General features: G+C 59.9%; 1 protein-coding gene across 1 annotated transcript; it reads left to right on the forward strand.

The window, feature by feature from the left end:
- Positions 1 to 5,930: 5,930 nt before the first annotated feature.
- DBH (dopamine beta-hydroxylase) lies at positions 5,931 to 26,144 on the forward strand (the record flags this gene model as incomplete). Its single annotated transcript, XM_082657513.1, has 12 exons — positions 5,931 to 6,248; positions 8,464 to 8,610; positions 9,899 to 10,156; positions 11,118 to 11,294; positions 11,902 to 12,004; positions 15,755 to 15,921; positions 19,074 to 19,217; positions 19,680 to 19,718; positions 20,258 to 20,317; positions 24,254 to 24,381; positions 24,852 to 25,011; positions 26,013 to 26,144. 12 exons carry the CDS (start codon positions 5,931 to 5,933, stop codon positions 26,142 to 26,144), a joined length of 1,833 nt encoding a protein of 610 aa, XP_082513639.1.
- Positions 26,145 to 27,174: the final 1,030 nt, after the last annotated feature.

Here is a 27,174-nt window from a genome sequence, read left to right on the forward strand (position 1 = left end):
TGGCTTAAGGAAGGGGGGGCAAGTCAGAGGGTCCTGGACTGGGCGGCACCAGCTGACCCGCGGTGCTGGGCGGCAGCTGGCAGGGACAGTTGGGGTCACGGGAGGTATAGCAGCCCCGAGCTTCAGGGCCACGGGACGGTGTGGCCCTGGACCTCTGCACGGGGTGTAGAGGGGCTGGTCATCCGAGGAGCGGCGTGGCCGGGCAGCTGAGGTGACCGCTGCCCGCTGGCTCCCTTGTCAAGGCCATCGTGTGGGCGGGCAGGGCCTGCGTGGAGCTGCCCGGAGGATCAGGAAGGCCCGCCCTCTCCTCCAGCCCGACCGCCACTGCCTGTGGCCTTGCCTGTATCCGCGTGTCTCTAGTCTGGGGTCCTCACCTGTGACGTGGCGGTGGTCAGGGCTCTGAATGCTCGAGAACGCCCTGCACATGCAGCCTCACGTCAGAGCCGGGCGGGGGCTGGGCTCAAGCACGGAGCATCTCGAAGCATCAGGAGGACCCAGACCCCAGCAGCATGACGGCTGTCACCTACCTGGACTGGCCAACTCTGGGCCAACAGTAGGTGGACTGACTTTCGGGTGACGTGGTGGCTGTCCTCAGAGGTGACTGGGCTTGTGGACATGAACTAGAGGTGGGCACAGGCCTATGGAGGCGAGAGGGGCAGCCTCGTGTAGAGACAGAAGCAGCAGCGCCCCCGCCAAGGTCACAGCCAAGTGTCAGCGCCGGTCCCTGGGCGCTCACCCCGCTGGGCACTGTTGCCATTCTACAGATGAGGAAAGTGAGGTTCAGAGCACACAGCTCCGTCCTGACCGCACAGCAGCCCAGCTCAGGGCTCAGGCCCCTCGGGTGGGGAGTGGTCTGGGTGCCGCCTGAGGACCAGCCACCTTTCTGGCAGTGGCCCCTTTGGAAAAGCTAAAGACACAAAAATTGTGCACCCACACCTGCCACGGGGTCCCCAAACTCAGGAAAGAGGACGGTGTCCTCATCCTTTTGGAGGATGCAGAGAGCGCAGAACCTGAGGATGTTCTCCTGGTGAGATTCCTCAGGGCCCTGCAGGCCTCACCCCAGGTGTGTGTCGTCACCTCCAGACGCACTGGTTAGGGGTGTGTGTGTGTGAATGTAGGAGTGGCTGGGGTGCAGGCCTTGGACCCGAGGACGGGCAGACTGAGGCCCCCAGAGGAATCAGGAGACCTCACTGCTCTGGCCCAGGGAGCTCTGGGACCAGTGGGGGCTCTGGCCCAGCCGCCAGAGAGGGAGTGGGCGGAGGTTGGAGCTGAGAGGGCCTGGGGTGCCCTGGGCTCCTGCATGCCCCCAGCCCTCAGGCTGTGGCCACACCGTTTGATGCCCTTGGCCCTGGGCATCTCAAGTCTTGGATGTGCCGTCCTAATGTCGGGGCCGCCACCGTTAATGGGCAGACACGGGGGAACATACGGGGGCGGCAGATGGACTAGCTGGGAGGCCACGCTTCTTATACCTTCACATCACGAACAGCCATGCTCAGGACAAGGGACGGAGACGTGCCCCCGGGCATGGGGGTGGGGGGTCTCCATCTCCGGCAGCCCCAGCAGCCCTTCTCAGTCCGGCTTTTGCCCGGCTGTCAGCTAGATTGCTGGAGTTTTTGGGGGGGCACTGCCTGCAGCCACCCTGGGGTCGTTGGGGGCGGCCTGGCCTGGCCTGGCCTGTCTGGGTCAGGTCCCTAAGTGGCTTCAGTCGGGTTGCTGTGAAGCCAGCCGGAGCGGCCTCACGTGGCAGAGGCGATGGGGGATTACAGCGTGAAGGATGACAGTGTCAGAGAGATGCGGGAAAGCAAAGGGCTTATTAAAACGCTGAAATTGGTTCCAAATGAGGTCAGCCGTCGAAGCGCCTTGGAGGAGAGCCAGGCGCTGAGCAGTGAACAGTGTTTATTTCCCGACAGGGTGGCAGCGACGCCCCGGGTGCCACCCCCCCACCCCCGCTTATGGAGGGCACAATGCGCCCAAACACCAGAGCAGAGCCGGGCAGGGAGGTGGAAGCAGGGGGGCAGCACGCCCACCCCTGCCCTGAGAGCACCTGGGCCGGGACAGCACTGACAGTGCCAAAGGGCGCCTGGGGTGGGCAGGAGTCTCACTGACACGGGCTGGGGCAGGACCGCTGAGTACTGCTTCCTTATTCCAGGTCGGATTGCTTGTTTTTTAAAATCCATTAATGCAAGGAACGGCACCTCGTGGCAGAGGCCACCTGATTGGACCAGCTCCTTCCCACCCCCAGCCCAGCCCAGAGCCTCCACAGTTTCTCTCCCTGCTTGAATTTCTCCTCCGAGCATCCCTTCCTTCTGACTCCAGTGGAACTTCCCTGACCTTGGCTGTCTCCAGGTCCAGCCCCCTGGCTAAGAGTGCACCCTGGGGTCCTTGATCTGGGCACCAGGCCGGCCCTGTCCCCGACGGCACGATGCTGCCCCTCTCTGAAGCTTCATCTCGTGTCTGCGGACAGTCAGAGATCGGGCACCCAAGGCCGGTGGGGCTGAAATGAAACAAGTAGGTGAAGGAATGGCCGTGGACACAATTTCTATCTCCTGTTAATGACCTGGCGCGCGTTCCAGCCCAGTTCTGAGCTGGAGGAAGAGAATGCCTGTGAACATGTGTTCACACGCGCTGCTAAGAGCCACGCAGACCTTTTCTCCTCGGCTCTTGGAGCAACTGTGGATCTCACCTGCATGCGGAGAGGAACGGGCCCGAGGTCCGCCGCAGGGCTGCTGACTCCAGTCCCGGGCCCTTGCTGCCAGGCCTCACACCTCTCGATGCCCAGCTCCCTGGGGGTGAAGGGAGGCGGAGGGATACACGGTTGTGTCGTCCAGCTCCTCCATCTCCAGATGAGCTGGGGATCTGATGGGGAAATGCTTCCGTGGGGAGGCCCAGCCGGGACTCAGCAGGGGTGGAGCGGGGTTCAGACCCAGAGCTCCGACCCTTTGGTGGTGCAGGATGAGCCCTTGGGGTCCCACTACCCCGGGAGAGAGCTGGTGCTCATTCCGTCTGTCTTCTGGCCGGAGCCACGTGGATGGCCAGGAGGCTCACGCAGAGCCAGGGCTGCCGTGGAGCCCTGTCACCCTCGCTTTGCACCTGCCGGGAACACGGTACCCGCCCGAGCCGCCCGTCTCACCTCCTCCCCGTGGCTGCACCCTGATCATGGCGGGGGGTGGTGAAGGTCCATCGTATCACGGGATCCCAAATGCTACACGCTGCTTAGGCACCACAGACGAGGAAGTTTGGGCAACATTTTAAAGAATGAGGCGGTGCCCTGTGGGACGAGGCCTTCGGAGCCTGGTCTGGGGTCTCCCCTGGCCTGTGCCCGCCTGTCTTCTGTGCAAGGCAGCATTACCTAAAGGCCTTTGGGTTTGATCCTGTAGCCTGACACCCCTGGTGCCCCCCCCCCCAACCATGGGAACACCGTCCTGCCAGGCTCTACCTGAGTCCCTGCCCGGGCTCCAGGAAGCGCCCCTGCCACCCCAGGCCAAGGGACATCCCTGGGCTCTACCTGAGTCCCTGCCCGGGCTCCAGGAAGCGCCCCTGCCACCCCAGGCCAAGGGACATCCCTGGGCTCTACCTGAGTCCCTGCCTGGGCTCCAGGAAGCGCACCTGCCGCCCCAGGCCAAGGGACATCCCTGGGCTCTACCTGAGTCCCTGCCTGGGCTCCAGGAAGCGCACCTGCCACCCCAGGCCAAGGGACAGCCCTGGGCTCCGTGCTGTCACTTGTGCCGAGGGTCTGCAGCTTCCACAGCCCCAGAGGGCCTGCTCTGGTGGCCCATTATCCTTCCACATCTTTCCCCAGGCCCAGGACGGGGGCCTGTGGTGGCATCCTGCACTCACTCACGTATTCACTCACTCAGCCCTTTATTTTGCTCCAGCTCTGTGCTGCCCTGGGGAACGGGCCCCAGCAGTGGGTGGGCAGGCAGTCCCTGCCCCATGGAGAACAGCTATTGTGGTGTCAGCTGCACGAGTGACGTGCCCTGTAACACCTCCACCCTGTGACCCTGTGTACAGTCAAGGGGGGGTATCCCGCAGCCTTTTGTAGTGTCTTTCCTTCTTCGGCCCTGTTTGCAGGGCGGCCCAGCCACTGGGAAGCAGAGACCAGCACCCACCAGGACCAAGGGAGGGGAACTTGCTCCAGATTTCATACTCATGCAGAGACACAGTCATTCCTTCCAAAGGAACAGAGTTCAGAGCAAAAACAGAGCCTGCTGCTGCAAGCTCTGGGCTAGCCTTCGTCACTATTTGAGGATTTGTGGGTATTTGAAGACGATATTGTGGACACTGAGGACATTGGTCAAGTTCTTGGTTTCTCCAGAGAGAAGAGGAATTGGAGGAGGAAGAAAGAAGGAAGGGTGTCAGATTCCTGGAAGGAGGAGGCCAAGTTCAGAGCAGAAGGCAATCAGGGACAACTTCCTGGAGGTGACAGCACAAGTCAAGTCCCCTCTGCACAGAGAAGGACAGGAGTGAGCTGGGATGCAGACAGGCTGACACATGGGGCTTGCAGAGCCGTGAGTCCCAACGGGCCTGTGCAAAGGCTCTGTGTTGCGTGTGGGAGAAACCATGCAATCGGCTGGCTGCCCTGGGAGGGTTCAAATTCAGTCGGGGTCCACTCCAGGCTAAAGGACATTGTGGGCTTTGGAGCTTTGGACACAGGGAAGCAGGCCTGGCATTCACACCCCTTTCTGCAAAGTCTGTTTCCCCCAAGAATTGTGCCCTGCAATCTACCCCTCGGCAAGGTATGAATCAAGAAGCCTGCTCCCGTGAAGTAAGTCAGAAAGAGAAGGACAAATACCGTCTGCTAACACATATATGTGGAATTTAAGAAAAAAAAAATGTCATGAAGAACCTAGGGGTAAGACGGGAATAAAGACACAAACCTACTAGAGAACGGACTTGAGGATATGGGGAGGGGGAAGGGTGAGCTGTGACAAAGCGAGAGAGAGGCATGGACATATATACACTACCAGACGTAAGGTAGATAGCTAGTGGGAAGCAGCCGCATAGCACAGGGAGATCAGCTCGGTGCTTTGTGACCGCCTGGAGGGGTGGGATAGGGAGGGTGGGAGGGAGGGAGACGCAAGAGGGAAGAGATATGGGGACATATGTATATGTATAGCTGATTCACTTTGTTATAAACAGAAACTAACACACCATTGTAAAGCAATTATACCCCAATAAAGATGTTAATAAATAAATAAAAATTAAAAAAAAAAGAAGTCTGCTCCCCAGCAGTGTACCCTGCTCTCTGGGGCCCCCAGAAATCCACCTGCAATCTGCCCCCAGCCCTAGCAGTACAACCACGTCTTCTGGAGCAGCTGTGGCACCAGCTGGAGCCTGTGGGGAAACCGAGAGAAGACAAAAGTGGGAACAGCAGGCCAAGGAGAGAGTGTTTAAACACAGGGACTATTTGGGGATCGTCTTTTATCTTTAGTTTGAAATCGGTCCACCCTCTAGTATTATATGATAGAAGCAGCTCCCTGGGCCTGCGGCCGTGAGGTCTCGTCACTCACTGGTCACCTTGGAAACCCCTCGGAGCCTCAGTCTGCCCATCCACGGTGGAGCAGCACATGGGCCCAATCCGTCAGCTCCACGGGGACAGGCCCAGGCAGCCAGCCTGGCGGTCAGCCCAGTGCCTGGCTGGAGGCCGCCTGCAGGGAGGAGCCCTTTCCGGACACCTCTCGGAGACTATTCAGAGCGAATGAAACCAGCCTGTCTGCTTCAATTCCTACTGATGATGTCCATGTGTCATTAGTGCCAATTAGGAGAAGCAAGGGCAGCAAAGCGTTTGGCCTGGGGCCCGGCCTGGTGGGAGGGTCACTGGGACAATTGAATTCCCCACCAGACAAATGTGATTACCGGTGGAGCCCGGGCCCACCCCCTGCGGGGCCGAGACATAAATGGCCAGGTGGGGCGGCCAAGCTCACCCAGCCATGCAGGTCCCCAGCCCCAGCGTGCGCGAGGCGGCCTCCATGTACGGCACAGCGGTGGCCGTCTTCCTGGTCATCCTGGTGGCCGCACTGCAGGGCTCGGCACCCCCCGAGAGCCCCTTCCCCTACCGCATCCCCCTGGACCCCGAGGGGACCCTGGAGCTGTCGTGGAATGTCAGCTACGTGCAGGAGACTGTCCACTTCCAGCTCCTGGTGCGGGAGCTCAAGGCCGGCGTCCTGTTTGGGATGTCGGACCGTGGCGAGTTGGAGAACGCCGACCTGGTCGTGCTCTGGACCGACGGGGACAGTGCCCACTTTGGGGTGAGTCTTCCCTCCGCAGTGCTCCTGAACTTGCCTTTCCCTCTACACTCACCGTCCTTAACCCGGCAAAGGAAGTCTCCCTCCTGCCTCTCTGGTCACGTTTACTCTGAGCATCCCTTGTGTCCCAAGCTTGGGCATCTCGGGGATGCTGATGTGAGGACAAAATGGGAAATCGATGACTTCCACGGTCCTTGACTGCACGCCCCAAATAACAGAGCTCAGCGTGCCCAAGGAGCACAGCCGCACACGAAGGACACACTCGCCACATAAACACACGTCCTCCACCGCCCCTGCCCTCGGGAGGGCGGCCCCACGTACCCACCCGCATGAACAACGCCCAGAGGTCACACGCGGCCAAGCACGGTGGCTGGCCTGCCTGCCCACTGCCAAGGACGTGGTGCTGGCTCATGTGGGTAACCTGAGCAGGTGCAGACTCCCCGGCCCCCAACCCGGGCGTGGAACGAACCGTCCGTGGAGTTAAGCCAGGACGCTGAGGGCGTGCGCTTCCCTCCACGCCCGAAATTCACCCCCATTCTTGCCAGAAAGGGAGAAGGGGTGGGGGGAGGTTTCCCTTCAAAGGAGAGAGGTTTTGGGGGCCCGCGACAAGCTGAAGGGAGGCCCTCTGGGTTGGGGGAGCCTAGCCATCTTGCCCTGAGCCGCCACCCAACATTCTTCCACCCTGACCTCTCTGGGGACCAAACCCAACTCTCTCATGGAAACAGACGCAGGAGGGTTAAAACAGTTTTTAAGTCAGGAGGCACTGTATCTGTGAGCAGAGGGGCTCTTCCTTCAATTAAGTGTGGGAATCCAGCGGTGCTCCAAGCCGGGGTCAGGACAGGCCCCCGGCCTCGCGTTCCTCATCTGCAGAGTGGGTACAATCATCCCTCTCCACCTTCTCGCGATGTGTGAGTTCACACAAGCTGGTCTTTCTGGAAGCCGGTGGTGCTCTGTCCAACCCCTGCCACAACTCTGCAGGAAGGAAGGAGCTCCGCATACTTCCCAGGGGAGGGTAGGTGAGCCCGACCACCAGCCAGACGGGGTGGGGCCTCCTGGGCCCCGGGCTGTCCCACCTCTCCTCCACCAGGATGCTCAGTGGCTACGGGTCACGGCCAAGAAAGACCTGGGCAGCGCGTCCCAGAGGAGCCGGCAAGCCCGGAAGCAGCTTCCCCGGCTGCCAGGAGAGCTGGGGTCACTCGGTCCTCCAGCACAGGCAGGATTAATTTGCACAACAAATTCCTATGCAAACAAATGTCAGACTTGTTTTTCCTCCTTTAGCAAATATGTTCAACAATTAATTCTAGACTTCCAGCCGAAGGCTCACGAGCTGACTTTCTGCTTCTGTTTAAAACGAGTCCCTCTGCAGATCAGCAGTGCGCCCCAGCACGAGCTCCACTGTGCTTTTCTCTAGGGAAAATGGGGCAAAATCTTTGGCAGGTTTCTATTTTGCTCAAGGAAATGAGGAAAACATGCTTCAGCCCTGAATGCAGGGTTTAAGAAAATCCTAAGGCCAAGGACTGGTGGTCCCGTGTTGTTCCTGAACTGGAATAGCGGCCTGCTGGTCGGGGGCAGGGTTTCCCTCACAGCCTCCTTGCCAGGTGGACGGCTCTCCGGGCCCTGGCCTGGAGCCCCGGCGTGGCCGAGCCCTAGAGCCTGGTGCCAGGGAAACAGCTAGGGAGAGGGGAGGGCAGGGTTTGGCCAGAACCACCACCCTCGGACATCCTGGGGAAATGCAGCGGGTCCGTTTCCTCCTGGGCCTCGGTTTACCCTCTCCGGGCAAGGCTAAGACTAGGGCGAGGTGGGCAAGATGCTGGGGGGGGCGGCGTTTCAGGCGGGCTCACTCTCAGGGGAGTGCAAGTGCAGGGTGGGCAAACCCTCTCCGAGGTTCCGTGTGCTGTTAGGGTCCCTCCCTCCACAGACCAAAGGCGATTCTTTGTCTAAGGCTCCCGGGTCCCACCCAGAGGTCTGGGAACCTGCATGGCTAACCAGCCCCAGTGAGTCCTGGCTGGCGTTTGAGGCCGTGTGTCAAGGGCACAGAGGAAGAGAGTGGGGTTGGAGGTCAACTCCACTGTCTCAGGCAGACACCGAGTGTGGGCGTGACGCCCACCCCGGGCAGAACCCCAGGAGCCCCAGGGCGAGGTGTGTCCAGGGGCTGCACCGTGGGCGGCCAACGCTGAACTCGGCCCCTTGTGCTCCGAGCCCGCCCTTGCCTCTACAGGACGCCTGGAGTGACCAGAAGGGGCAGATCCATCTGGACGCCCAGCAGGATTACCAGCTGCTGCGGGCACAGAGGACCCGGGAAGGCCTGTCCCTGCTGTTCAAGAGGCCCTTTGGCACCTGTGACCCCAAGGATTACCTCATCGAGGTGGGTGGCAGCCCGCTTGCCCAGGAGACCGTGGGCTGCGTGGAGCCCTCTCGCATACCAGGGCGGTATCCCTGGGCCGGCCGTGCACAGAGAGCATGGATTCCAGAGGCGGCTGGGTGGGGACAAGGCAGGTGGGGAGAAACCAGCTCTGCCATCGGCGTCTGATCCCTCAAGCAAGCAGCTCTTGGTTGACACGTAGCTGACGTGTTTCTAGATGTTGGTCTCGCCCCGAAGCTTTCAGACAGGGACCTGAGTGGTCTTCCTCCTGACTAGTTCTCTCTTCCTGGTCCAGCATCTTCAGGAGAATTCTGGAAAGAGCCCAGGAGACTTGGTTTCCCAGACTGGCTCTGTGGCCAACGGACTGTGAGGCTCCGGGCAGGTCCCCTCCTCCTCTGGGCCTCAGTTTACCTGTCTGTAAAAGGGACTTAGATGATCTGTAAGGCTCGGCCTGCTCTGTCTAGGAATTCACAGCCGCAACAGATCTAAAAATCCTTAGGCTTCTCACGCTGCTCCTAGACCCTTAGGGAAAAACAAGTCAGTTCCCTCCTGAAGGCAAAATCCTCTCCACTTTCCAAGGCACCTTGACACCCAAAGTCTGTGTTATCTTTATGATGCGTCAGCGACATGGGCTGGCCCAGTGCTACACGAGGAAACTGAGGCCAGACAGGGGAGGACTCGCCCAGGGACACACGGCAGAGAGGGGACAGAGCTGGAGCCAGAAGGAGTGCCCTTCCAGAAGGAGGTCTGAGTCTTTACCCTGCTGGCTCACCTTCCCCACGGACAAGGGCAAGGGCAGGCAGAGGACCCTCTCCCGGAACTTTGCATGGCGTCTGGTGCCAAGGTGTGCTCAGCTCAGAGCCTCCAGCCTGGGTGTGGGGAAGCCTCCTGCCTGGAGCTCTGAGACACCTGTGCAGAGAACAGCCCTGTCCCCAGTGACCCTGGGGGTGGTGGAGGGAACACATGTCCCAGGTGAGCCAGCCGGCCTGGTTCACAGCGACCCAGCAATGGTTGGTTGAATGGACGCTAAGCAAATGTAGATAGAAGGAATTTAGGGAGACAACATGTACTAATGGCTGGTGCAAACCGCGGGCTCTGGGGGCGGTCGGCCTTGGATTGAATCCCAGCCAGGTCCACACAGAGCCTCAAAGCTCCCCTCCTTCAGAGAGGTGAGAATCGGGCATGTCACCAGCCAGGCGAGGGTGGGTAGGGACGTGGCATCTCCCCGGTCACCAGGAGCCCAGCTCTGGGGGTGTGAGTGGATGAGTGCCGGGCCCTGTCTCGCCTGCAGGACGGCACCGTCCACCTGGTGTACGGCATCCTGGAGGAGCCGTTCCAGTCGCTGGAGGCCATCAACGTCTCCAGCCTGCAGACGGGGCTGCAGCGGGTGCAGCTGCTGAAGCCCAACATCTCCATCCCGGCCCTGCCCTCAGACGTGCGCACCATGGAGGTCCGCGCCCCCGACGTCCTGGTCCCCGGCCGGGAAACCACGTACTGGTGCCACATCACCGAGCTCCCCGACGGCTTCCCTCGGCACCACATCGTCATGGTACGTGGGCCCAGCCCTATCCCAGCTCTGCCTCCCACCTGGGGCCTCGGAGGTGTCCCGCCCCGGGGAGCTGTCCATGGTCCTGCTGGGACCAGTGACCTCTGTGGTGTGGACCCCAGGCAGGGTCTGAACTTTCTGCAGCCACAAGTGTGCTCTGCCCCGCCCCCCGTCACCCTGCTCACTCCCCACCCTCCCAGGGCTGCTGCACCCCAGCTTCCCAGCCTGGACCAAAGGCAACTGATGTATTGATTTTTGCATCTTATCTTGGGACTGGAACTGCTGTCTAGCTATTTATCTGTCCGTCAGGACACCCTCCTCCTTCATGAAATAACAGCTCAACTCAGAGCTCAATGGCTCTAAACACCTTCCTGGAGATATAACAGTAACGACAGTAGCTGTTGAATGTCCCTTCTTTGCCCGGCCCGGGGGAAAGAGGAGGTGGTTTACTCCCTCCATCACCACAATACTATACACATAGTGCTAGATATTATCACTCTTATTTCCATTCGAGGACGTGCAGCCCAGAGAGGTAGTGTGAGTTCCCAAAGTCACACAGCAGGAAGTGGTGGGCCCGCCTCAGGGCTGCACCTGCCCCCTAGGCTCAGCCTTGCCTCGGGCAGTCTCCGTGTGTCTGTGCAGCCACGTTCACACGAGGACGGCGGCCTTCCTGTCCCCCAGCCCCCTTATCGGGAGATGACTGGCTGGGTCCCCTTCCCTTTGCTCCTGAGCTCACCGTGAGCTTCTGGCAGATTCTGCCTGCTTCCAGGTTGGTGGCTCCACCCCCAAACCTGAGCCCCAGAAGCACCCCTGGAAATCACCTGGCTCAACCCTCCCATTTTACAGAGGGGCACGCAGAGGCCCACGGAAGGGAGCTGCTGGGTGAGAGCCCCACCAGTGGGGGTGAGCAGGTGGCCGGGCGGGGTCCACTGTCCCAGGTGCAGTGGGTGCTCTGCTCCCGCAGTACGAGCCCATCGTCACCGAGGGCAACGAGGCCCTGGTGCACCACATGGAGGTCTTCCAGTGCGCAGCCGAGTTCGAGAGCTTCCCCCACTTCAGCGGGCCCTGCGACTCCAAGATGAAGCCGGAGCGGCTCAACTACTGTCGCCACGTGCTGGCCGCCTGGGCCCTGGGCGCCAAGGTGCGTGCCCTTCCCAGCATCTCCCCAGGGGGTCCCCAGTTATGCATGAGAGCCTCCCAGAAGTGAGGCCCCCAGGGCCACCCAGGCCCCGAATAACCCCGTCTCCCCACCACCTGTGCTTTGCTGGAATCCCATGGCTCTTCTGAGCCACGAACGCCTTCTCCAGCCTCCGTTACTTTCCTGTAAAAATGCAGGAGCCCCACGACCTAACATTCCTCGTGGGCATCGCTCTCATTTCCCCCATCAAGTTCCGCTGGACTTGGAGGGGTCTGTGCACAGGGTGGTCCCGGGGCTGGCCTCCCTGGGCTGTGTCCAGGGTCTTCCAGCAGCTTCCTCCACCGGCTCAGAGGAGGGGCTTGGGCGGTGGGCTCGCCTGGGGGCATGAGCTCTCCCCACTCCCTGACCCCGAGTCTAATAGGAACGTTGCATGGGCTGGTAGTGAGCTGCCCATCAGGGGGAGAGTCCTAATCTGTCTGCCCCACCAACAGCACTCACTGCAGCTCAGGCCCCAGCACGTGGGTGGGTATGCCCTGACCGCCCCGGGACCCCTCTCTTGACACCCCAGTCTGTCTGCCTGGCCTGACCCTGCCCTCCCTGCTCCCTGCAGGCCTTTTACTACCCAGAGGAAGCCGGCCTTGCTTTTGGGGGCCCTGGGTCCTCCAGATTTCTCCGCCTGGAAGTCCACTACCACAACCCGCTGATGATAAAAGGTAGGGAGCCCCGAGGTGTGCTTCCAGCCTTACCGTCCTCCCCTCAGGAATGCTGGGCGTGGCCGTACCCAGTTAGGAAGGTAGCCGGGCTGGCGGGGCTTAGCACCGCATCCCTCTCCCCCCAGCTCTAGCCTCCTTGTCGCGTGGCCCACCGCGGCCTGCGTCCCTCTTGTCTCTTGTTCACTGCCCGTCTCCTGGGCCTGTGGTGGGCTCCCCAGGCAGAGTCTCATCGGCTGGCTCATCCGCACGGTGGGGGCCCAGCATCTTCACCCCTCCCCCTTCATAAACACAGCTGCCACCAACACCACGCTGTCCCAGGTACCACCTGGGAAAGGCAGGTAGAGGTTTCTTGTGTGCCTGTTTTGCAGCAGAGCAAATTAAGCCAGTGGTAACAGGATGCCTCCAGGACCATGAAGCGAGTAGGAATTGAGAGCCAGCAGGTCTGGTCTGACCCGGCTCCGTGGCCTCAGTGGTGCAGCCACGCTGTGGTCAAGCCCACACTTGAACCTGGCAAGCTGGGTCTGATTCCGAAGCTTTAAGGAATCATTTAGATGTCGGGTCCATCTGAGTAAACACAGCTCACCCCTCCTCCCACACCCTTTCCTCATTGGCACCCGACAGAGCAGAAGGCTAGCATCAGGTGTGCCAACCAACGGGGTCCCAGACCATGGAGGGAGGTCACAGGCCGGAGCGGTCGCATGTGCCGTCTCCCCCGAAAATCTAACTTCTGTGAGGCTGCTCAGACCAGGAGATGCCCCCCCAACACTGACCTCCCCTCCCCAAAGGGGTGACTCTCCAGCACCCATGAGAGGTGGCTCTGCCGTCCCCAGAACAGGCTGGGCCAGGACAGGGCACATGGCAGGATGGCAGGATGCAGGCCACTTCAGAGCCAACACGATCCCTGCCTAGAACCCAGCCGCCAATGGTTTGACCATTGGGAGGCACAGCCCCAGGACTGTCCTCAGGGCAAAGGGAGTGCCTGGCTCACTGGGGGGCGTTTCTGGCTATGAACTTCCCTCCTGCTTCTCAAAACCTGTCACCACAGAGCAAACGCATGCCTGGAGTGTGAATGTGTCGATGGGATTTTATTTCCATGTGCTCTGTGTCAGGGCGGCAAACAGGTTCTGCTCACCGGGACTCCTCTGACTGACCCTCAGCTGCAGCTGTAGCTCCCTGCTGGAAAGGCAGCTGAAGGCCGTACTGGGATTGATTAGCGATGTCTGCCCTGGGCACTGGAGGGGTGGCTCTTGTTTGTTTCGCGCTGTTGAATTTATACTAGGCAGACAGAAATCCACAAGACCCCCTCCTGTGAGATGCAGGATCATGTCTCATTCCCCAATTTACCACACCAGACCTTAGGTCCAGAAAGGTGCAAAGGCCTTTTAGGAGGGAGACACAAGCAAAGTGCAAGAAAGTATGAAAGGAAGGGTCCACACGGCCTGGGCGGCATCATGGCGGCTTGTGACCTGGGCCTCGGAGGACAGGACCATTTTCACAGGGGAAGCTGACAGGTGCTTCGTTCCAGATGGAGGGATAGGCTGTGCTGTTCACAGACACGGAGGTGGGAAAGGGAGACAGGGGGTCCAGCCTGGCTGCAATGGAGGGGATGGGGGCAGAGAGCAGGGACTGCTGCATCATCCTGTGCCTGAAGGAGGAACAACCAGGGTCAGTCTTTAGGGTGATGCTGCCAGCAGATACTGTATCCAAAACGGAAAACATTTTCCCCTCTCTCTGTTTCACCAGCATCTCCTGCCATATATTGTCACATAGCCCTCTTCCTCTCACTCACTCTCTCTTTTTTTAAATGACATTTTTCATTTGTGTAAGTGAGGGGCAGAAATAGTCTGAGAGATTAGACATCAGCTCCCGGCCAGGTCCCAGCCTGTGTCTCCCTAGCTGCGTGACCCTGGGTGGGTGACCCCTACCCTTGCTTCCTGACCTCCCTCAGCTGTCCTGAGGCTGGGGAAGCTCGTGCATGTAACGCTCCCAACTGGGTGCGGGCACCGGGCTGTGCTCAACCAATAGCCACCAGCGACTTCTTCCCGGCTGCGTCGCTATCACTTTGTGCCGCCGCTGGAATTATCTGCAGTGCACACAGAGGAGTGTACGTCAGCTTGGGCCTTAGCATGACACGGGATTTATTGCTCATTTAAAGCCTGAAAGCAAATGGATTTTTGAAAACTCCTTAAGCATCAGGGAAGTCTGTCTCTTGCTGATTACCTGCTTGTATTTATGGATCTTTTGCCAAATGTAAGGATGCTCCTGTCACTTTGCAAATCTGGAGATCGGTCTCTTTTCTCTAAATATCAAAATTCAACAATTATTTCACTATTTAATCCCCGTCTGAATTTTAACCAATTGCATCTCGCTTTTTATTATTATCCTCTGATGTAATCAGCCCAGAGATACAGAGGCTGAGTCTGGACATTGCAGGAGGAGAACGGGGCAGGGAGGGAGGGAGGGAGGCAGAGGCAAGACGGTGTGTCCTCAGCTCTACCTCAGAGCAGCTGAGCAGGGAGACAGCCCTGCCCCCAAAGGTGCCCTGGGCTGGGGTCCCAGCTCGGCCACTTCCCAGCCCTGCGATCTTGAGCAGGGTCTTCAGCTCAGGTTCCGGGCCTCAGTTTCCCCGTCTGTCATCGCGGGAGGATGATTCTTCAGTTACACGGGCTCCCCCGCCCAGCTCCCAGCTCTCCTGCCCATTCCGAGGGGATGGGCCATGTCCAGCCCCTACTCCTCTCCCATGGGACTAGCCCCGAGATGCCAGGGCCTCGCTGACTGACTCCTGGCAGGGAAAGGATTACTCGAGACCTGTGGGTGCCGGCATCCCCAGACCTCCATCCGTCAGCTTCGTATGATCACTGCGAGGCTGCCCAGGGAGCCGTGGACTCTCCAATTTGCCGACTACAAGAAGACCTGGCAGGTGTGGCTGGAACATGATGGGCAGAAGCACCAAATTCTTCTTTGGAAGAGGTCCTTGACTTCGAGCCCAGAGAGGGACAGCAACTTGCCTGAGAGCACACAGCACACTGTTGAGCAGATGGGACCCAGGACAGTGTGTGAGCCGGGGGGGCTGCACCCTTAGCGCTGACCCTGCTCCAGGGGTCCACGCTCCAGCTTAGGTTTCTCCTGCGATGTCCGCCCAGCATACGCAGCCCCTGGGTCAACCCTGCAGGACAGGAATCAAAGGAGGAAGGAGGGAGAGAGGCCACAAGAAGGATGTGCCTTAGATGCGTCTTGCTGACTTCACCACACAGACTCACGCTCACCTGCCCGATGGGGCCGAGGCTCCTCTGTGAGAGCGGCCACGCCCTGCTCTCTGCCCAAACCTCACCGACAGGTGTCCTGCTGGTCAGTTCCAGCTCAGAGCCCTTGGAACCAGCAGGAAGAACATCAAAGCACTTCCCAAGCCCTCCGAGGCGTTGGCGAGCTTCCTGAATGCACCGCAGGCACCTCACCCGGCCCAACAGCACGGTTTTGGGTTTTCTTTCGTTGCCTTAATCAAGTCTTTCCAAGGCATTCACCTCGTTTCCGCGGAAACAATGGCTCTTGCCTTGCACGTGGGAAGTGCACAGGTGAATTGGTCCTTGTAACCATGGCGTTCCTCTGGGGTAAACAGGTGTGGGAACAAATGCAGGTGGGAGCGGGTGTGGGTGACTGGTGCCTCCTGGTTGAGGGTGGCTAGGGGGGTCCGTGTGCCAGGCGGGGCGAGGGGCGAGGGGCCCCGCTCACCTCCGTCCCTCCTCCTCCCAGGCCGGCGCGACTCCTCGGGCATCCGCCTGTACTACACGGCCACGCTGCGGCCCTTCGACGCGGGCATCATGGAGCTGGGCCTGGTGTACACGCCTGTGATGGCCATCCCCCCGCAGGAGACGGGCTTCGTCCTCACCGGCTACTGCACGGACAAGTGCACCCAGCTGGTGAGTGGGCCGGACATGGGGCTGGGCCTGGCACCGCCCTGCTTGCCCTGCTGAGGCCCCGAGGGTGGGGGCCGAGGTCGGCGGCTTGTGGCTTTGCTTTCCCCACCCTGCAGCTCCACCAGCGCCCCCCCCCCACCTCCTCTGGACGCCCAGGAGCCGTCCCGCCGGCCGGCGTGCGTCTGCACCTTCCTCTCCAGTAATAACTGGCTCCCGCTTAGTCCAAACCTGAACCAGTGTTTAAAATACACGCTCGTCCTATGAATTAGATAGACAACACATTCACCATGAGAAACGGAGGCAGTGCAGCTAACACCCCTGGGTCCCGGCAGCCTCTCCCCCTCCCCGAGGTAGCCAGTTGCTGGATCTCTGGTGCCCCTTCGGACTTTTCCCCCACCTGTTTCTATAAGCCCTTACATGCGGCATGTTAAAAACAAACTGAAGAGTGAACGTTTGTCTGTGACGCCCTTTAACCGACGCACAGCACGGATTCAGTGGGAACTTCACTGGCGCCGGACCAGGTGAGGCCAGCGAGGTGCCTGGGGCGCAGGACACAAGGGAGCCCTGACGCCCAGGGCTGCTGTGCGAGGGCAGGTGTGGCGCAGGTAACGCTTAGACTCGGGGGCAGGTGGAGGGACCGAGCTTCGGGAGGAGCGGAAGTGACTCCCCAAATTCTGGGCCCTCGGTTCTCCCCGGCCTCCCCCAGTCCCGGCCTGTGCTGAACTGTCCCCTCGTCACCAGTATCCAGGCTGCTGTCAACTTTCCACTGACAGGAAGAAGCCCTCAGGGAAATTCTGTGCCCGCGGGAAATGTGTGTCGGGTGTATCTAGAGGTGGCATTGCCGCGCACGGGGATGTGAGCTTTCATTTGAATAAATCTGGCAAAAAGCCCCCCAGAAAGCCCGTTCTGGGGCTTCTTCCCCCCACAGTACCAGAGGGTGCCTGGTGCCCCAGACTTCCTGACCCACCGTATTATCAATGCTTAAAATATTTTCTCAATCACCTGGGAGAAGAACATCACTGTCGTTCACTTTGAATTTCCCCATTTGTAGAAGTTGAGGGTGTTTGCACCCGTTTCTTGGCCATTTGCCCTTCCTTTCTGCGAATATCTGTTCATAACGTTGTCCAGTGTTTCTAGTGGGTTGTCTGTCTTACTACTGGTAGAAACCAATAGTAAAAGAAACCAGAAGTTCCTTATATGGTGGGTGTTAACGGCATGGTCTGTTGGGAACGCTGCAAACACTCTCTCCCATGTGGTACCTTTGCTTCTCACGATGACCTGCAAGGTGAGTGTTAGCGTCCCCACTTCACAGATGGGGAGACTGAGGCTTGCCGGGGCCACAGTGCCTCTGGTTGCAGAGTGAGGAGTCAAACAGGGGTCTCTCTGACTTCTCACAGCAGCCTGCCTTGTGATGCGGTTTATATGCGGATCTGTCTTCCCAGTGAATGGATTCCCCGGGGAGCTCCCTGAGCCTCCAAGTCTTAGGCAAGCAAAGGGCCCTCGAACTGAAGGGACAGAGCTGTCAGACTGCACTGGCCTCGTCTGCATCCACGGTGGGTCAGCTCTTATCTGAGACCAGGGGGGACAGACCGTAACCACAGCAGCATCTGACACTTTCCCGTGTCCCCAGAACGTGGTGACACCTTGCCGTGTGCAAGTCTCTGTGGCCGGAGCCTGGAGCTGGGGCTGCAGACTCACCGGCATAGAGGGGCCCCAGGCCGAGTGACTGGCCTTTGCCAGGGGTACACGGGTCATGCTGACCCGCTGACCTTGAGAATATGCCTGTCACCGGCCTGGGAATGCAGCCCTGCCTTCTCTCACCAGAGTCTCTAAATACTTTACAGCCCCAAATGAAAATAACTCCGTTTTCTTGTTCCCCTTTAAATGGTACATTCTTTGTGAAAATCGCATTTCTGTGGACTCTCATGGAAGGGCCTCCGGCAGAGTGGTGGATCTCATCTCCGTTAGCAGACCTCCGAGGGGCGTGATTTCTGCAGTCGGAAGTCTGGCCTGGTCTAGGTATCCTCACCCAAGACCAGCCAAGAAGAAGCACAGTGTTTTGGACCACAGGCCCCAGGACGGCAATCCCCCTGCACCTGTCACACACCCACGGCTCTGGGCCAGTGGTCGGCCTCTGCGGACCAGACGGGAGAAACCCAGGGCCCCATTGTTCAGCAGGTGCTCCCAGGCCTGGCCCCAATGGTCACAAATGTGGCCACAAGTTTTCCCAGTCCTCATAATGACGAGGGCAGGGGACAGTAGCTGGAGGAGAACAAGATAGAAGCACAAACGTGAAATCGGGTGACGTGCGGAAGTGCAGCAGCCTGGGGTCGCTCAGTGACGGGGCGAGGGCACCAGGACCTCCCGGAGCAGCCGATGGGGTGGACGAACACGGCGGTGTGTTGCCAGGGAGATGACCACGTCGAGTAGAAAACGCTTGACGTGTGTAATCCGTTTTAGGAAACGTTCTGTCTAAATCAAGTGAATGTTAACGCAAGAGAAACATCTGGAAAATGGCCGTCTGCCCTGGTGGTGATGTGAGGGCTGGCCTGTTTCCTCCGTGCTGCCCGCCTGCAGCTTCACGGTCACACCACGGCTGTAGCACCAGGTGACGGCGACGGCAGGGAACAGCGGCCTGGCTCTCACGCAGATGAAGGGAGGTCGTGCCGAGGGCAGCTGGGGACCTGCCAGTGCTGGAGGCTGGCAGAGGCTGGACAGGACGGCCGGCACTGCTGTCCCACGTCATCCGCCGGACGTGAGGACCCTAGAGTCTGTGGAATAGAGGCAGAACGAACCGACCAGCCTTCGGGGGCTCAAGAGAGGACGCAGAGGGAAGCCGTCGGCAGCCGGATGAGCCTCGGGCTTCTCTCCAGTTGCGGCGCGCGGGCTTAGCTGCCCCGAGGCATGTGGGATATTAGTCCCCCAACCAGAGGTCGAACCTGCGTCCCCTGCCTTGGAAGGCAGATTCTGAACCACTGGACCGCCAGGGACGTCCCTCTACTGAGTTTTCTGATGGGGGGTTTCACCGATCCGGGAGAAGGAAGGGCCTGGGTGATGCAAACGGTCCAGGGAAGTACTCACATGGCCGTTCTGTGGCCCTGGGGGTGCAGACAACCACGTGGCCAGGCCCTGATGCCCCCCCCCCATCCCCGCAGGCTCTGCCTCCTTCCGGAATCCACATCTTCGCCTCTCAACTCCACACGCACCTGACGGGCAGGAAGGTGGTCACGGTGCTGGCCCGGGATGGCCGCGAGAAGGAGATTGTGAACAGAGACAACCACTACAGCCCTCACTTCCAGGTAGGGCCCACCACCCCGCACCCCTTCCCCGCCCCGCCCCACCCTGCCGGCCCGCGCAGGGCATGGCTGTGGGCTGTCCGACCCTCTCTCTCCCGACGGCCATAGAAACGTCCCCATTCCGGGGCCCCCTCTCCTGGGCCAGCCCAGACGCCCGAGGAGTACACACAGCCAGCCGGTTCCTCTTGCGGATTTCATCTGGGGGAGGGACTCCAGTGGGGGATCCTGGCGTGTGGCCGACTGCGGGATTCGGGGGACCCTGGCAGCTTGATGGTAACATCCATCTTAGATGACCACCTTCTTGTCCTAATCTGTTCCTGACCAGAGGCCAAACTTAGCCAGTCCTGGCTTCCCACAGAGGAATCGGGGGGGCTGTGTCTGCAGTACTCTGAAGTCTCCCCCTCCCCCCTGCTCTGCCCCTCCCCCTCTCTGCCCCTCCCCTCCCCCCAACTCTGCCCACCCCAGGAGATCCGCATGTTGAAGAAGGTCGTGTCCGTCCACCCGGTGAGTGCCCGGTTAGGGACGGGGGGTCAGGAGTGCCAGGAGTGCCGTCCCCAGCGGGGAGGGACAGGAAGCAATGGGGGAGGGCAGAGGCTGGGGAAGGCCTTCCAGAGCCAGGTCCATGCAGGACAGGGGCTGGGGCTGCCCCACCGTGAGACTCACCGGGACTGCACGGAGGGGCCGCAGAGGGGCCGGGACCAGACTGCACTTGGGGTGACAAGCATCCTCCCGCCTGATCAGCTGACCACAGACCCGAGAGCTTTAGGGAGAGATGAGGGCATGGGGGTCACCGTGGGTCCCTCCAGCCCCAGGCAACCACCAGCCGGCTCTGTCCCATGTAGGAGGGGCCACAGAGGCCGACGAGTAATCACCCCCCGGGGACACTCAGAGAGGGACCCTCCTGTGTGGGTACCCTGGGCCCACTGCTGGGCTCCTCAGTAGCGGATTGACTACCGCAGTCAGGCGCCAGGTGGGACGGGCCCAGAGCACCTGGTACCCGACGCGGGCCGGTGCTGACGGGCCTTTGTCGACTTGGTCCTCAGGGAGACGTGCTCATCACTTCCTGCACATACAACACGGGAGACAGGAAGCTGGCCACCGTGGTAAGTCACCTGGCTTCTTGCCATCTGCTGCAGAGCACGTGGACAAGTCTTATCTCCTCTAGACCAGAGGGCAGGGCTGCCCCTCCTTCATTCGTTCAGTCAACCAGTGGCTCTCAGGGTGTGGTCCCTGTACCAGCAACGTCAGCGTCCCCTGGGACCTTGGTAAAAGAAACCGATGGTGAACTCATCGGTTCCTCCCCAGACCTATCGAGTTGGAGCTGGAATTTGGGTGGTGACACCGCGACCCGAGGTTTAACAAGCTCTCTGGGTTATTCTGACGGCTGCCCTAGGTAGAGCGCCACAGCAATAAATGTCAACACTAGAGCCGGTGCTGGGGAGCGGCCACAGCCGTGAGGTCGCTCCCCGCCCCCAAGGAGACAGGCCTGCCACCAGCGACAAGCAGAGTTGGGATAAAACTAAAGACGCGGTGGAAGTGTTGGGAGCAGGGCCAAGAGAGGCGATTGTCAGACAGAGACCAAGGAGGGGGAGAGGCTGGGAGGGCCAGGCAGAGGGGAGGCGGGCAGGCAGGCAGAGGACAAAGGTCATTCTCACACCTTTGGTAACAAACCTGCAGCCACTTTTCTAACACACTGTTAATCAGCAAAAATAAAGGGGCTACAGAGACGTTCATTGTTACGCTGTCCCCTTTTGGGCTTCATGCTAAGACAATCCCGTGTAAAGGTAGTCGACTCTGCTCCGGAGGGATGGGGCACGGGTTCACCTGGGCTGGGCTGTGGGCAGCCCAGGAGGAGGACCTGTCCAGGGCTAGGTGTGCAGGCGGCACCAACAGAGAGGTGGTCACGTGACGAATCGAACAGCTGGGGCACCTCTGAGAACAAAGGGCGACCCTGTTAACAATCGTGCCGGGTCAACAGGCACAGGCCAAGACCGCCCGAGCACGCTGACCCCTTGCTGACAGAGTCTCTGGCTGTCTCGATAGCCAGCGTAGGTCCCAGGAATCACCCTGGGAATCACGAGGTTCCGAGTGCACCAGACCTGGTGTTGCGTCCCAGCCTGCGCGGTCCCCTCCTCTCCCCAGGAACTCTGGTCTGCACCCGGTACTCCTCTGTCTCTTCATTCAGCTGACGTTCCTTGAACGTCTACTCTCTGTCCCATTTAGTTTCCTTTAAGACAGCTTTGTTGAGATATAATTCACACGCTGTACAATTCACCCACTTCAAGTGTGCGATTCAATGACATTTAGAATCTTTGCTACGTGCAACCGTCACCGCAGTCAATTTTAGAACATTTCCTGCCCCCAAAAGGAAGCCCAAATCCTTCAGCCCCATACCCTCAGCCCCAAGCAATAACTGATCTCCTTTCTGTCTCTGTGGGTTTACCGATTCTGGACTTTCAGCTCCATGGAATGGTATAATCTGTGCCCTTTTGTGACGGGCTTTTTTCACTCAGCATCGTGTTTTCAAGCTTCATCCAAGCCGTGGTGTGAGTCGGTGCCTCACTCCTCTTTCTGGCTGAATAAGACTCCATCGTGTGGATGGACCACAGTTGTTTGCCATTCACGCGTGGATGGACACTGGGGTGTTTCCACCTCTTATTTAGGGTTCACACCAGTCTCCAAGGTAGGAATCCTCGTCTCTGTTTTCATGGGTGAGAAACTGAGGCTCAGAGAGGGGAGACACTTGCTGAAAGTCACACACCTGACAACTAGGGCTGAACAGGCATTTAGCCCCGGGCCGTGTGCCTGTAAATTTCCTGCCTCGTGACCCCTCCCTCCGTCTGGATTTAAGGTGACAACTGCTCTGGGTCTGTGGTCACAAACTTGGTGGCGGGGGCAGGAGAGCTTTGCAGGCACACATCCCTGCCCTAAACCCCAGCACCTTCTTTTTTTTTTTTTTTTTTGGTGGTACGCGGACCTCTCACTGTTGTGGCCTCTCCCGTTGCGGAGCACAGGCTCCGGACGCGCAGGCTCAGCGGCCATGGCTCACGGGCCCAGCCGCTCCGCAGCATGTGGGATCCTCCCGGACCGGGGCACGAACCCGCGTCCCCTGCATCGGCAGGCGGACTCTCAACCACTGCGCCACCAGGAAAGCCCGCTAGCACCTTCTTTATGAGACTGCAAGGGGGGGCTCAGCACATCACACAGCCGCTAACGTGGAGCGCCTCCTAACCCTAACCCTTCTCCACGCGGAGGACTTGCTGTAATGACTCAGCCTGTCTGTGCGTAGGAACGCTTGAAGCTTGGCCAGGACCCTCTGAGGCAGCTGTCCCAGGAAACAGTGAGATGGAGCAACTGGGGGCACCCAGCTGGCAGGGAGCAGGGCTGGTCCAGGCGCCAACACTGCACGTGCTGCCTCTCGGTAGGGAGTCTATGAGCTGAACAACGCCCCAGGCAGGACCGCAGCATCTCCTACTCTGTGGGCGAGGCCACTGGGGCTGAGGGTGGGAGATGTCAGGCACCTGCTTGGCATCCAGCCGGTGAACGGTGAAGGGGAGCCCCCCAGGCCAAGCCCTTCTCCGTGCTGCTTCTGCGAGGGCCATGCTCCCTGCCCCACCCGACCTCATCCGGGAGAAATGGTGTCACGTCCAGGGATGTTCTGGCCACGTGAGTGATCCTGAGGGCTTCAGGCCACCGCCCCGCACCCTCCTCGGGGAGGTGGCCCCGTCACCAGGCGGGATGACAGCGGAGGGCAGCAGGGCCTTCCCACACTCTGACAGCCCCGGGCCTGAAATGTGATTTCCAGCCCAGGGTGGAGACAAAGGGAGGGCTTCCTGAGCACAGCCCGCAGAGGGTCGGGACTCTCTCTTTTGATGTCTGAGACAAGCAGTAGTAGGAGGTACAGGAATCTGTGGAATTCCAGGAGGGAGGTTATCTTCATGATCTCAGGCCAGGACAGGACGGCCCAGAGGCCTTGGGAAATGGGGGGTCAGAACCAGGGAACAATACAGGTGAAACCCTCCCCCGAGGTGCCGCTCAGGAGCGGGGCAGCGGCTCCTGGGGAATTTCCTTTTTAAACAGTCATCCTTGAGCAGAGCTGCCCAGGCTCCCTGTCCCCTGCCTGGCGTGAGCCCTCAGCTGGGCTTTTTACGGTGCTTTTGTTCTGCCATAAAGAAGCAGATGCCTTTCTCCCCTCAAACTTTCCCACCAGCCAAATAACCCCCCCACCCCACCCAGGCCCACTCCATTGTTCACAAAGAGCTGGGAGCCTGGGCAAGGCAAAGGTGGGCCGGGGCCATGCACCCAAACCTGCCCCTGCCCTGCTGGGGTCTGAGCCGCTGCCAGGCGGACCTCTGCTCCCTCCAGCCTGGCCCCTCTGCTGCCAGGTTCCTCCTCTTCCTGGGTCTGGGCTCCACGTTCAGCGGCTCTGAGAGCAGGGACCTGGCCAGGGGCTTAAAGCTGGTGGCACTCTGCTCCCTCCCAGGATGACAAAGCCACAGGTTTCCCTGGGTGGCTTGTGACAGCCTCTAGTCACCGGCGCCTCTTCTGCAGCCCCTGCTCCTCCCAGAGCTGAGTTCTGGAAATGACGGGTGGCCATGCGGGGTCTTCTGTGAGGGGAGGCCTCCCCTGCTGTCCCCAGTCCCCAGGCTCACACCGCAGACTGAGGGGACAGCTCCCCAGCCAAGGTCGGGAGCCTGCATCCACTCAGGCCTTGCCCTTTACCCTCCCTGGGACTCAGTTTCTGCATCCATAAAATGGGTACACTAATACCCCTCTCGGGTGCCTCCGTTGTAGTTTGATTCCTAACAACACTTACCACCACCCGAGACGAGCGTACTGGCTGACTTGTTTGCTATTGGTCTCACCTGCAAAGGCTGGGAACCCCAAGAGGGCAGGGACTTTGCTCGCTCAGAACATGGTGTGGCACCGCGTGGTGAGGGAACGAATGAATGCACGAATGCAGTGAATATATGAGATGTCGAGCGGCAGCATCCCGGAGTAAAGCGCCGCTGCTGACGGGCGTCATCTCCGTCCCGCAGGGGGGCTTCGGGATCCTGGAGGAGATGTGCGTCAACTACGTGCACTACTACCCCCTGACGCAGCTGGAGCTCTGCAAGAGTGCCGTGGACCCCGGCTTCCTGCAGAAGTATTTCCACCTTGTGAACAGGTGATGGCTCCAGGGGAGCACATCTGCTGTGCCTCCCATCCCTGGGCATGGCAGGGGAACCCCAACCCAGAACCCCCCAGGCCCTGTTAGGCAGCTGGGCGAAAGCGAGGAATCCAGGAGGAGGGGGAGCACAAATGTGGCAACCATGTCTCCACTTCCCCTTGAGGTGTCTGTGGCAGGCATCACTAATCGATCTCTGCACTTGTTTCCTAGTGAGTCTGGACTTGGCCTGAGAAGCCCCCTCCACCCAGCCTTGGAGCAGCCATTCCCTACTGATCCAAGCTGGCAGAAGAGATGAACCTATTAGCCATTGCCAGCAGGGAGTCAGGGCCAAGGCAGTATGTTAGGAGGCTGGTGGCCTGAGAGCTACTCTGGGGATCCCACCCATCTACAGGGAGGCGTCACTTGCCCTGCTGGGCTCCCCTCCCCTCTGCCATACCCTACTCTGGGCTGTTTCTTCCCCCAACAAGGTTCAACAGCGAGGAAGTCTGCACCTGCCCTCAAGCCTCTGTCCCTGAGCAGTTTGCCTCTGTGCCCTGGAACTCCTTCAACCGCCAAGTGCTCAAGGCTCTGTACAGCTTTGCCCCCATCTCCATGCACTGCAACAAGTCCTCGGCTGTCCGCTTCCAGGTATGCCTGCCCTGTGTGTGTGTGTGTGTGTGTGTGTGTGTGTGTGTGTGTGTGTGTGTGTGTCAGGGGCATGCCAGCCGCCGCCCTTGGGAACACCGTAGCCCCTTCCCAACCCCCAGCAGCAAGTTCTGCGGCTGCCCACCCCTTAGTGCCCCAGGCCCCTCAGAGGACCCCGGCGTGGGTGACAGGGCTCCACCCCAAGGAGCTGGCGAGACGCACTCACACAAAACAGTTGAGTAATCTGGTGGTGACAGACGGGCCCAGACAGACAGCTGACGGTCTGCAGAGGGAGAAACCGACAGCCACCCCAGAAGGGCGCTACCCGCTCTCTGATGCCGTCACATCACGGGACTAATCTTGGTGGTATGAGCAGGCCGCCAGCAAACTCCCCCGGAGTCTAAAAATAAAGTGCTTAGGGAGGGGCAGGTGAGAAACCATACAGTCTGAAGCTGCAGGCTGGTTTCTCTCCTTATCTGAGACCCGCTGGGATTCAAAGGCATCTCATGTGTTCCCCGGGCCAGCGCCTGTCTGAGGCCAAGGCTGGTCCTGAGTTAGGCGTGGAGGGCTCTGCAGCCTGCAAGTCTGGAAGGCAGGTTTTCTGGAGGCATTTGGGAGCTGGATTAATTGCTATAAATCAAACATTCCCGGCACCAAGGGCGGGCCTCATAACGGCGCGTCAGAGAGTCGTTTAGGGCAGACGTCTGATGCGGTTAAAATGTGCCCTTTGATGCAGCCTTGTCATGGGGCGGGGGGTGGGGATCGCTAAAAACTCAGCCTGTGCCCAGGGCTTCTGACTGCTTCTCTGAAGGAAGTGAGGGGCGGCCAAGGAGGCAGATGGGGGCCTAGGATGACTTCCGGCTGAGGACCCCCAAGTAGCAATGGGGGGTTGGTTTGGGACAAGGTGAGTTTAAGGGAAAGAGGTCATTGGGAAAAGGGCCTGGGGAGGTGGCCTCCGCTTCACCCCTCCAGCCTCAGTTTATCTCCTGGTCCCTTCCTTGCAGGGTGAGTGGAATCTGCAGCCCCTTCCCGAGATCATCTCCAAGCTGGAAGAGCCCACCCGCCACTGCCCAGCCAGCCAGGGTCAGAGCCCCGCCGGCCCCACCATGGTCAGCATCGGCGGGGGCAAAGGTTGAGCGGGTGTGGTCTCCTCGCTCCCCCCTCCACGCCGTCCCTGTGGGCTCACGCCGGCTCTGCGCACCCCCGTACTCTACGAAGACCCCTATGGAGCAGCTCTGTGTGACCAGGATGAGGGGCTGGACCAAGCCACTGCCTGAGACTAGGGTCCATTCCAGCATTCTCCCCCGGGGGAGCCCCTGCATGGCTGAGAGGGTCCCGTGACAGCTCCCTGTTGACCCGCCGAGGACTGGGTGGACCGAGACCCTCGCGCACCCTTTTGACGCAGCGTAAGGGTAACCTCCCTCGGAGGTCTAGAGTCCAGTGCCCTGAAAGCCCTGCCGTCTCTCTGGGAGGGGCCAGCCTCCTGGCACACGAGCCATGCCTGGCCGCCATCACCCGAGCTGGCCCCGCGTCCCCGGCTCCGGCTGATGGCGCTCTGTGTGGGCATGTGACAGGTGAGAGTGCTGCTTCAACGTGTCCCTGCAGACTGGCTCACGTGTCGCAGTGGGCGTCTTCCCAGCTGACAGAGACAGGACAAGCCATTTAGCTAGTTAGAGACTTGCCTGGGGAAACTGCTCCATTGCAGGGTAAACAGATATTTTCGCCCACCTAAAGGGAAAGCCTAACAGCACCTCTCACCACCACCGAAAGATGCGACAGCAGAGATCCAGACAAGGATCTGGGCGCCGGCTCCTTGGGAAGCGGAATTAATAGCCCGGGTCGCTTCTCTCTGCGGTGGGACAGGCAGCTGATGGAGCAAGCGGGCCCTGGAATCAGACCTGCGTGAGAAGTCCAGCCCCACCTCCCTGACCCTTAGTCTCCTCATCTGTAAAACGGGGCCAGCGCCGTGCGGGTTACTGAGACAATAAAACTCGTGCACAGGGCGGCACCCAGCGACGGCTAGTACAGGGTGGTGCTGCCTGGCCAGGCACCCTGTCCCGGGCGGAGCAGAACATGCCTCACGCCTCCTGGGTCAGTCTTCACGTTCCTCCCTCTTTCTTCGCTGCCTCTGTTGAAGGCCAAGTTCAGCTCTTGGGTGGTTTCTGC

The sequence above is a fragment of the Grampus griseus genome (genome assembly GCF_964374135.1).
Source record: "Grampus griseus genome assembly, chromosome: 6".
NCBI lineage: Eukaryota > Metazoa > Chordata > Mammalia > Artiodactyla > Delphinidae > Grampus > Grampus griseus.